We start from the raw sequence: 12292 nt of genomic DNA on the forward strand, positions 1-12292 counted from the left end.
ACCATTGGGTGTGAGGTAGGCTCAAAAGTGTATTATACAACACGGGGAATAGAGCCAGTATTTTTAAATAACTGTTAATGGAAAGTAACCTTTAAAAATTACATTAGGGCTTCCCTGGTGGCGCAGCAGTTGAGAGTCCGCCTGCCGATGCAGGGGACGCGGGTTCGTGCCCCGGTCCGGGAAGATCCCACATGCCGCGGAGCGGCTGGGCCCGTGAGCCATGGCCGCTGAGCCTGCGCGTGCGGAGTCTGTGCTCCGCAACGGGAGAGGCCACAGCAGTGAGAGGCTCGCGTACCGCAAAAAAAAAAAAAAAAAAAAATTACATTAAAATTTTTAAATGCAAAAAAAATGTTTGAAAAAAGAGAATTAAAGATTTTTAATACTTAACCTTGTTCTCCACCTGGACACTGTCACCTTCCCCCAGCACGGCTGTGTGATGAGGTTCTATTTTTTGTTGCGAGTCATCAGGTCCTACAAAAAAGACGACCCACTCAATTCAGTCCTCATGGTAGTACATTTCTCATACGATTACAAACTTGGTTAACTACACGGCACCATAATATGAATTTCAAGTTCAGAAACAACCAACTTAGGAATCTCCTGAAATCTCTTGTTGATGGTATTTGCTACTATTAAAGTCCAAAACTGGCTGCTTTCCAATGTAGAAAAGGACAAGGAAGTGAATCCTGTATTATGTTTCCACTTACGCTTTCAATGTCATGCCTAATAGGTTAATTAATAAGCAAAGTCCTTGGCATTACATGCTAATAAGAGTGTTTCCTTGGGTCAATTATAAACCTCAAAAGATTTAAGCATGCTTAGGAAAATTAGTAAATTCCATCATTAATTCCTTTCCACAAGTATTTACTGAACACCTACAACTAACTGCCCAGCACTGTGAGAAAATGCAAAGAAGTGCAAAGCCGATTCCTCACATACAAATAACTCAAAATCTCACTGAGAGAAAGTAAATATATATTCATAAAACAGAGACTAATTCAACTGGGAAGCAGGTAAGTTGGAGAGCTAGTGAACAACAGCTGTGGAACTATGTACAAGGCCCTCTGCTAAATGCTGCGGGAGTGGGGAGGTTTCAGGATAGATGTATTTCCATCCCTCCTATATTAAGGCTCACAGATGAAACAGAAAAAATAATACAAATGAAATTGTGTGTTAAAGGCAACAAGAAAGGAATAAACGAAGTTCAAAGAGAGAACAGGGACTGCAGAGCTCTGCAGGATCAGACAGACGGATAAAAGGCAAAGCTAGGATAAAGGGTGCTCTAGACAAGAGGACAGACTGTGCAAAGGTGAGGGGCTGGCAATGTGCAGGCCATGCCCGGGTGAACCTTCTATCATTGCTGGAACATTCTTCTGGAAGGAATGATGGCAATGCACACTTGCTTCAGGTCAAGGGAAGACATGAAGGCCATGCTTATCCGTATAAAACGGAGGACCTCTGAGGAGAGGTGTCTTGGAGAAATAACTGAAAGCAGAGCACAGAATAAATTGGAGAGGGCACGACTGAAGTTAGGATGACCTGTTAGGAGTTTATTCTAACAGTCTCAGTGGAAATGAATTCCAGTCTGAACTGGGAGAGTGGACACAGAAAGAAAGGAATGGGTTTGAGAGGTGGAGTGGAGAAAGAAAGATTGGGCAACAATGGGAGAGAGAAGAGCCGAAGAACACGATTCTCCCTAGAAGCAGCATCATGCAGCGGCCTGAACGGCCACAGCAGGCGGCGGGTGGGACGTGGCTGGGCCTTTCAGCTGACTGAAAACCAGACACGTGAACACACAACAGAGAGAAGACTCCGGGCAGGCTGAGAAGCCCGTTAACGATGTCTGCATGACATTCTGGACTATAAAAAAAAAGGGCATTCACCTGACACGATACAGCTAAAGCTGAATAATCAACGTGGAAGCACTTATTTAAGCAAAAGCAGTAGCTTGAGGAATTACCATGTAAACATAATTTGTGAATTTTGTGAATACTGACTGGAGTTCAAACATACTCATATTTTCTAGAGAAGGCCTCCCTTTCACCTCCACTTTGGAGATAACCTACATGAAGCAGCAGGGTTCATTCTGATGCTTGCAAACGTGAAATAGGATTCTAACAGAGAACTTCTTAACCTGGAGTCAATGTGTTCCCAAGGGGTCCATGCATAGAATTCAGAGCAATCATGGACTTGCATGGGAGACAAATGACATCTTTATTTTCACGAACACCTAACTGAAATGTGGCCTTTCTTTCAGTCATGACTGTAGCCAGAAAACCACAGCAGTATTAGCTGGACCAATGATTTTGTTTCCAGTAGAAATCATGGATATTTTCATATCACATTAGCATTGTAAAGATCTCAAAATAAGTTTATGTTAATCACTACTTAACAATTTAAAGTAGATCTGCTTCTGGATCATGTTATTTCAAATGTCATCAGAGAAGCACACGTGGAACTGTATCACAGACTTGTTCTTTTAACCTTTTAATGACACCATTGAATTAAAAAAAAAAAAAAAACATTGTTCAGAGGTGGGGCCTTGGCAAATGTCAAAAGGGTTCATGGCACAAAAAGCTTAGGAACTTCTGTCTCAGAGGCAGTGGTGTGCTGGTTAATGTTTACCAACCGGCTTTCGGGGACAAGGGGAAAAACAAACCTGATTTGTACTGTGTGCCAATTTCCATGGTTTAAATGCTCCCGTTGTGGCCAATTTCAAGCTACCAATCTGAGGCCAGGGAAGAGGTACACAACCTGCTCCAGCAAAAGCGAGCCCCAGCACATCACTGAAGGCTTCTTCTCCCCCAAGAAGTTAGGTTAACAGATGTCACGGCAGTGAATGATAGAACTCCGCTGATTTTCCACTCATGCAAGGATGTGGCCATAGAAAGAGGGGTCTCGGAGTCTAAGAATAATCTCATTTAGATTGGGGTAATATTTTAAACTGTGAGATAAAGTAGCATTAAGTGTGCTTTACTGAGATTCCCTGGGAGCAATGAACCATGTCTTTATCTTCAATGAATTCATATGTAACACCCATTACCCATGTGGTCTACCCCTGACCCCTAATTTTATCATGTAGGATGTTTCATGATACAGAGAGCAAAATGATTTATAAAACCCCTTCGCTATGTTTTAATGGAGTGAGCTGGCAAGAGACAGCTCTCAAAAATCATGCTGAACTGGGATTTCTCTGCACCTCCTATCAGGGTAGCTTGCTCGACTGCCAGTCATTGTCTATGAGAAAATCTTAATTTAGAAACAGAGTTCATATTTCCCTAAGAGCTCTCATTCTAATTTTATACGGAATGCAATTTCCGCTCATTCTACTTGCTGATCTAGGAGAGGAATCACAGTATTGATTCTGAAGAGGCCATTTGAAATGCTCCACCATAAGGCAAACTTTTTTTTTTTTTTTTTTTGCGGTACGTGGGCCTCTCACTGTTGTGGCCTCTCCCGTTGCGGAGCACAGGCTCCGGATGCGCAGGCTCAGCGGCCACGGCTCACGGGCCCAGCCGCTCCGCAGCATGTGGATCTTCCCGGACCGGGGCACGAACCCATGTCCCCTGCATCGGCAGGCGGACTCTCAACCACTGCGCCACCATGGAAGCCCGGCAAACCTTTTTTATAGACACTGGAAAGTCAGGTTTTTAAGATTAATCATTCTAAGTGTACCTTTAGCTTCTATATTATTTTATAAAATGTTTAAAGCAGGATCACATAAAGCAAAGATTGATTCCATCTTCATGTTATTTCTATGCTGTTTCACCCATCTGGTTATCTCCTGCACCTAAAATAAGTCTCAAAGAAAATATATTTTATTGGTTCTGACTACTTTCAATTATAAATCGAGCCAAATCAGATAATAAATAGTTTCCACTGGGAAGCTTCGCCAAGATATCTAATAGCGCAGTTAAGGAAAATTTAACTGAAAACGAATTGCAAATATTTTTGTTTGCGTAAACAGTCATAAAAGGGCAAAATACTTTAAAACATTTTAAAGTTAGTGCTGCATCTTCAGTGTGTGGTTTATTGCTGTGAAACTTCTCCCCATACACAAGATTTCCTTTTTCTTCTTCTCTTTACAAGAACTACTGTCCCATTTACCCTCTGTTCCGTACATTCTGGTACTTTTATCACAGATTTTGATATCATCAATTTTGTATGTATAGTTGAAGCCTTCTTATCTGATGCAATCCGGATCATTAATTGAAAAAGATTAAGCTGCCTCCAACATTGTACTTTAAATTAAATTGTAAATGTGCATCCATTTGCCAATTTTTAGAAATTGGATTGAAGCACTGCCTTTCTTTATAAAGCATACCCATAATGCACCACTGAATTCCTTCTAGATTTTCACAGTTTCCCCTAATCTTTTACTGTCATCTCTGCCATACTAATTCTAAGAGTTTTCTTTAGCAATATACTTTTACAAAGCATTTGACTTCGGTTGCTCTAGAAATACAAACTCTTTTCAAGCTTATTTCGTTAATTTAAATATTATTTAATTAAATCGCATAATTGCAATCACTGGTGCAACTGGCATAAACAGGTTAGAGAACAATCACACCTGCCTTTAAGTCCGCTTCAACTTGCCAGGGGGAGTAGCAGGGGGCAAGTGGACCGGGGGAGCCGATCATCCTGGGCGTTCAGGCACCTCATTCAACGTATTCCGCATGGAATGAGGCGTACTGCTTACTCCAATTCATTTTGGGTAAGTGGAGGTCAGCTCGGAGGGCTCCTAGTGTGTTTCCCCACCTTTATTGAGATCCAGGGGCTGTGTCAAACTTTTTAATACCCCCCAGAACCAGAAGCAAAGCGCGGAGCACAGTGAGCATGAATAATTACTTATTCAAATAAGTTTGAAACATTTTACTACCCACATAAACCAGTTAGTTGTCATCTCAATAACCACAAATATTTTTAGATTTCTAAATATATTTTCTAAGCCCCAACAGTATATTTGATACTGGTTCTTCTAAGGGACTGGCATGCAAGCTGATAAACTGCCCCAAGCTTCAGGGACACAGGATACAAACTCCTGTAACCTGTTGATCTCTGTGTTGATGTGTAATGTCATTTTCATCTCAGCTGCAGGGAAGGGGTTTAGAGCTAATATCCTTGGGATCTACTGATTTTCTGACCATGTTGTTTTATTTTGTTTTTTTTTAAATCATATACTGCATAAGATTTCAGCCGGGGGCTGGTCAAAGGACTTGTTGCCTCTGAAAAAGACTGCTGTCAAAGGTCTTTCTCCTGCACAATTTTTAAAGCTACTATTCAACAGTCAGAAGGCTTGAAAAAAAACACAATGTATCAAAAATTAAGAAGATCCTGGAAATCCATAAAACATCTCAAATAAGTACTCTTAAATAAGGAAGTACTAATTCTATTTGTCTTATTTTAGTTCTGTTAATTCCTTCTCTTCTTCAGGGTGTCGTTAGTGGGCAATTACATGACTTCACTATACTCACCATGAACTTTAAAATATCTAACTTAGACAAATAGTTAACGTCCAGCATTTTCTAACATTCAAAACTCCACCTGTCCTTACAAAACTAAATCTACTGATGTCCATCTTTTAAGTACTTCCTGCGTCAATTAATATTTTTTTTAATTTATTATTTATTTGGCTGCGCCGGGTCTTAGCTGTGGCACATGGGATCTTCATTGCCACGTGCGGGATCTTCATTGTGGCACGCGGGATCTTTAGTTGCGGCATGCGGGATCTTTTTCTTTGTTGTTGTGGTGTGTGGACTCTTAGTTGAGGCATGTGGGATCTAGTTTCCTGACCAGGAATCAAACCCAGGGCCCCTGCACTGGGAGCATGGAGTCTTAACCACTGGACCACCAGGGAAGCCCCAATTAATATTTTTAACAGTCATCCTAATCTCCACTTATGGAATCTCCCCAGACTACTTTCTCAAGCCAAATTGCAGTCTCTTTATTCCAGCCCCATACATTAAGTACATATTTATAACATCTATTTCAACAGAATGGATGTACATGACATTTAAGACAATTACTTGCTTATCAGTTCCTGCCATCTGTGGTTGCCTGCTGCCATCCTGGTTTTATAAGCAAGATAAAATTGAGGCAATAAAGTCAGAGAGCATTTTTTGGATTCTCTCTATAGATAGGTCAGTACACATTCAATAGCTATTTCTGCTTTGTTGTTTCTTTTTTTCTGGTGATGTGTTCTTGCCCTTTTGTTTTTCTCATTAATATCTCCATTCGGGGGTCAAGAGGAGGAAGGGAAGGAGATGAAATTCAAATGAGGTCACCTGGCCAGCTATTCGTTGGCTGAAGCAGGTTCCCAAGAGGGCAGTTTCGCGAGCTAGATTCTCTCCATGGTCCACTTTACCCTGGACAGATGCAAGTTTGCTCCAGCACTACAGACCGTGACCCCATTTCCTGCCAGATGTTTTGCACTTGTGGCTCATGGTCATGAGAGGTGACCAGGCCAGTGAATAGGGATGACTCAGGAAAATCCTGCCTCACCTCGAGAAAAACAAGTGGATGTGTAAGTCATTCTTACCCCTCGAACCACTGACCTTTTCACTTGTTAAATTCTTGGACTAAAGGTCTGTCAGGAAACAAGGCTCTAACTACTGATTCAAAGAGGGTTGGAAGATTATTTGTTAATCTTTCTCCCCTTCAACCTCTACAATGTCATTTAAACTGAAGGGGTTCAGAATGAGACTCCCCAAGATGTGCCCCTTTGGCACGCAGATTGTTTTGAGCTGAAGACAGTCAAGGCCCAAAAGACTCAGGAAGAGCTTCCAACCACTCTCTTAACTACCTTAAAGAATTTAGCTAAGGGGCCTGGTTCAAAGAGAGAGCTATTACCAGAGATAACTTTCATCTGAATGACCTACCTGGATGGCAGGGCAAACATCTAATTACCAAACATCTGCTCTTCTTATCGTCCTGTGAATTACTCTCCTCCCCTTTGAAGCCTCAGGTTCCTATCTCATTCTTTGGCTCAGGATGGCATCTGCCCAACTTGCCCTTGGGTCTCTCATTTTACGGGACCCCTGTGCCTATGTAATTAAGTTTGTTTTTCTCCTGTTAACCTGTCTCATGTCAATCTAACTCATAGCCCAGCCAAAAAGAACCTAGAAGAGTAGAGGAAAAATTTGTCCTTGCCTATAAAACCAAAGTCAAATGTGAGCTTTTGTAGAGCCCAGAAGCTAAGAAAGGTTTTTATGTTTTCAAATGGCTAAAAACAATCCCAAGAGTAGTAGTTCATGACACGTGAAAAATATATGAAATTCACATTTCAGTGGCCATAAATCAACTTCTTTTGGAACAACCATCCCAATTATTTATGTATGACCTGTGACTGCTTTTGTGCTACAAAGGCAGGAATGAGTCACTGCAAGAGAAACCGTACGGCCCGCAATGATGAAGATAGCTGCTATGTGGCCCTGTCCTTTCTCATTCTACACATTTCTGGTATCCTTAGCACCTCAGAATCCATGTGCTTTATTACTTTCCATTTGTGCAGATTATTTTATTTCTCCTGAAATCCTAAGTCAGGGGTGCTACCTCCATAAAAATGGCTTTTACTCCATTTTAGAAAGTACTATGTGATAACCAAGATTTTCAAAAGATCATAAAAACAAATGACGCTTCATCCCTTCCAGATGGTTAATATAGTTTAATGTGTGTGCCCACGGACTTGTGATACGACTACTAAATTGTTTTCACACTTTCTCAAATGCTGAAATAAATGAATTTTGCTTCTGAATCATAATTGAAATGCTAATCAATGAAAGAGGAACTAAGCCCATTTCTGTGGTATAAAATCAAAATACACGAGCTTGTGGTACCACTATTTTTCAGAAGATTAATTTCAGGCAATTAAACTGCCCTTCTGGAGAATACAAAGAATGCTTTAAATGGCTTTGGGTGTAGCCTTCAAGCCCTCAGCAGACAGTATCAGTGAGCCAGCTGTCTGGGGCTGGGAGTGTGTTGTCCAAGGAAGTAGCCGTGCTAGGGCAGCAAGCTCACTGCAGAGGAGGCTACCCTACAGGTTGGGGTAAAGGGCTCCAACCACAGAGGGCCTCAGAAATGGGATTCTTGGCCTGTAGCTTGGAGCGGTCAGATGCTCTGCTCCATCCCCCTCACCCCGTCCACACCACCCATCACGGCCATGAGGGGCAGGGAAGGGGAGAAGGGAGGCTGGTTCTCCTACTGTAGGTTTTCCCAGAAGCACTGCCTGAGGTGCATATTTGAGTCCAAGGAGTCTATCTGGGAGGCAGTCCCAGGAAACACCAGTCCAGGAATTGGGAAAGTGAGACAGGAAAGGGAAGGCAGACAATGAAGGATGTGTTACCAAGGACGCTCACATGGGCTGCTTGAACATAACGCCTCCAGGAGACTCTAGGAAAAGGCGTCACACACAGGCCTCAGCGCTACCCCACCTGAGGGGCAAGGCAGCTTCCTTAGCACTTTCATCCTGCCCTGACTGGGGCAGAGCAGTCTTCCCAGGATTCAGAGAAAGCCTCAGGCCAAGAAACACAGGTACTACTGGCAGTTGGAAGTTGGTCAGTGGGCCCTGACAAACCTACAGCGACCTTTCCTGGCCTCCATGCTGCTTCTAGGAGGATGGGGAGAGCGGGAGTAGATACAGGCAGGAGCCAGCCTACTCTACAAGCTCCACTCTCCCACCACTCCTGGCTCTTCTATTACTGGGTTGGCTAAAGGGTTTAGACTGGAAAAGACAAGTTAGATGGTGTGGTTCCTGTGCTGTCATCGTACAAAGGATATGGGGTGGGGCACAGGGAGTGGAATTGACAAGCCCTTGGTTCTGGTCCCAGGTCTACCAATGCATAATTCTGGAAAGTTTAATAGCTCTCTAGACCTTACACACCTCCTCTATAAAATGAGAGTTGATTGGGTCTCAAACATCCCTTCTAGACTAGACTCAACAAGTGACACATGCACAACCCCTCGGAATAAAAGAAAACCGACTTAGAGATTTCTCAGAAGCACCTGGGACTGCAAATGCACCTCCTTCCACCTCCCAGGAGATAGTGTCCTGCCCCCCTTGCAGCCCATTAAAGCTCCATCCCTTTATCAGTATGGGGCTTGCCAACATCCTAGCAAGGTGTCAACCCACATAATTGCGCCTGGACCTTACATGTGCACACAGGCCACAGTAAAATGGCTGCTGTCATGTCTGGTGTTCCCATTCTCCTCCCTCACTGAATATACTAGAAGCTGAGAGGTACCCTGCCCTGGGTGTACCAGGATGAACCAGGATGTACAGGGGGCTGGTGCCGAACAGGAAGAAACATAGTATTCAATTACACGAAAGGTTTCATCTTACCTTTCCTTCCTGGCAGTAGTTTAAATGATATTGCAATTGAACCCAAAGCAACAGACTCATCACTTACCAATATACACATTTCCAGATACGGTATAAATGAAGCTTGTCCACCCTGAAAAGGGACCAGCGACATTAAAAGGTTAGTGTCCATAATGCCAAAAGGAACAAAGAGATAACGATATCAAATATTTAATACTCTACATATGACATACAAATATATAAACTTATGTAAGTTACAGATACAAAAGGTTTGAAAATGAAATCTTTTAGATATACATACATTTTAAAACTTAAGTTCTGTAAACAGTTTTAAGCACAGTCCCACATGCATGCATTCACACACAAACACACACCCCCAAAACCTAAATGAACTGGCCTCAAGTATTTAATAGCCACCCAAGCAGGCAGTGTGCTATTCACTGGCTATATATCTATATGCCAACAGCTGTACTAACAAACAAGCTGTTCCTTCCGGGTTGAACATCACGTTAATAACTACAACACACCAGTCTGGCTTATCTTCAGTTCCTTGGGCCTCCAAACAGTTTTTTTGTTTTTTGTTTTTGTTTGTTTTTGGCTGTGTTGCGTCTTCGTTGCTGTGCGCGGGCTTCTCATCGTGGTGGCTTCTCTTGTTGCGGAGCACGGGCTCTAGGTGTGCGGGATTCAGTAGTTGCGGCACGCGGGCCCTAGAGCACACAGGCTTCAGTAGTTGCGGCACGTGGGCTCGGTAGTTCTGGCTCGTGTGCACCAGAGTGTAGGCTCCTTAGATGTGGCGCACGGGCTTAGCTGCTCCACGGCATGTGGGATCTTCCCGGACCAGGGCTTGAACCTGAGTCTCCTGCATTGGCAGGCAGACTCCTAACCACTGCGCCACCAGGGAAGTCCCCTCCAAACAGTTTTAAGTGACAACCCACTATCTGCCCTCTTGGAACGAGCACTGTATTTCCACGGATATTTACGTATTGTCCCTATGGCCCACAGGGGACGCTGCAGCGCCACTGAGGGACATGAATGTAGGAGTGGCCAGCTCAAAACAGAATCAGAACATCACTCCGTGTGCCTCTGGGAGAAAAGAAGATCTGCGAAGGGAATGCAGGGCCGAGTCCAAGGTACAAGGGCAGGACCCAGACTGGAGTCTGTGAGAGAGTCAACGTGGTGGCAGAGTAAACAAAACCAAGGCAGGCATGGAACAATCACAGAGCACAAAGTAGACTCTAGGGATGTGGCTGTGCTGGCAGGTGGGTTGAAAAGTGCAAGAGAGGCCCACGTGATAAGGCATGACTGATCAAACTTAACATAAACTGAGTCTGGTTCGGAAAGCCTGAAGGATGGCAAAACAAAGACAGACACTCAGGTGGACGCCAGACGATATTTTTTTCATCCTCCTATTTCACACTTTTTCCTCCCCGAGATTTTACGAGAATGAGTGTAAGGGCTCTGGAATTAAGTCTAACTGCTCAGAGCACACTCGCTCTTTTGCTCCCTTACTGACCCACTTGTTCAGTCTTCCGAGCTCGGCCTCTCATCATCCAGTGACCAGCTACCACTCAGGTGTACTTGCTGTGGGTGGAGACAGAAAGACGAAGGCACAGCCAGGGGTCTTCACATTGTCCAATTTGGGGGGACGGAGGTTCGTGCTAGATGCTGAAAACACATGCTAACTGTTCCCGGCCCATAAATATCATTAGCAATTCGGTATTTGTGTTTTCAGTTTCTTTTCTCTTTTATGCACTATATATTATTTGCTTAAAAACTAGAACTCAGTGTTCTATTTTGGATAGCTTTCCAAAACACAGAGAAATAATTCATCCTTGGGAAAGACTGCAAAGCATTCCATTGCAAGGACGTGTTGTGATTGACATAATCGATCCTCTCCTCGTGGTTGAAAGGTATTAAAAAATTAATGGTTTCCAAGTTTGACAGAACGTCAAAGCTCTCAATTGTTCAAGTGGGTTTTTATTTGGAATCATTTTGATTGTTCTAAACTCATTTCTCCTCCACCACCTTTGCTTCATTCCTACTCACCCTTCAAGCAGAAAACTAGTCTACACATAATTGCCTCGGTCTGTTTTCTTTCTCTTTTTATCTTTTTAAATCTTTTATCCAGAAGGACCAAACGTTTGCTTAAAGGAATGGCCAAGTCAATGTATTATGTGCATTCCCCTGTTGTTGTTCCTTGCAAAAGTCTTCCATTAGGATACAGACTCCACCTTCACCATCAATAACACAATTCATGCTACTGGCTAGAAGGCACAGTGTTACAGGGAATAAAATAGGAACAGAGGGCAATTTCCTTTTTTCCTTCTTTTTATCATGTTGTCTATCTGCACTGCACTTGCTTCTACTGAACCTAGTTTAATTCCCACTAAGCATTTTTTCTTAAAACTATAGCAAAACAAGACTCAAATCGTGTGAATGCTTACTATATGTTTATGAACTACCACATTTTTTTGGAATTCCTTCTCTGCCAAGAGCAGGATTGTATCATCAAAGAGTTCTCTTGTGAGATTTTCAGGTCCCTCTCATCTTTCTTTGTTCCCCTATCTTTCCCCCCACTTTTCTGTCCTGCACCAGGAATGGATACCATCCTGGCATTTTTATTTCTGTCTGAGGTCACAGGCCCTGCAACTGTGCTCTCCAAGCTACTGGCTCTTCACAGCTGGGAAGCTCTTTCCCCTCCCTCCCTCAGTCAATGACAACGAACAGGAGCTGGGATGAAGGTCACATTAACCCCTGGTCCTGTAGCTTGGGTTAATCGGCAACACATTTATGTCAGCCCTTCTTCAGTCCAACAGAAGACGTGGAAAACTTTTCTTTTAAACACAAATCATTTTCTGTGGCATTTGCTCTCATTTCCAGGGAGGTTCCCAATTCTTGCAAACATCCCTAGTGAGAGCGTTTCTTGGCCTACATTCCTTGCCTTAACCCAGCTCATTTTCCTTCCCCCTCAGTCTT

General features: G+C 43.1%; 1 protein-coding gene across 1 annotated transcript in view; it reads right to left on the reverse strand.

Annotated features, from left to right (window-relative positions):
• Positions 1-12292, reverse strand: part of PIR (pirin) — a 99502-nt gene that overhangs the window by 12891 nt on the left and 74319 nt on the right. Inside the window, 2 exon segments of the mRNA XM_033427931.2 lie at positions 389-471; positions 9405-9449. Of these exon segments, the coding sequence (XP_033283822.2) occupies positions 389-471; positions 9405-9449 (128 nt within the window).

This window comes from Orcinus orca, chromosome X (assembly GCF_937001465.1).
Source record: "Orcinus orca chromosome X, mOrcOrc1.1, whole genome shotgun sequence".
Classification (NCBI taxonomy): domain Eukaryota; kingdom Metazoa; phylum Chordata; class Mammalia; order Artiodactyla; family Delphinidae; genus Orcinus; species Orcinus orca.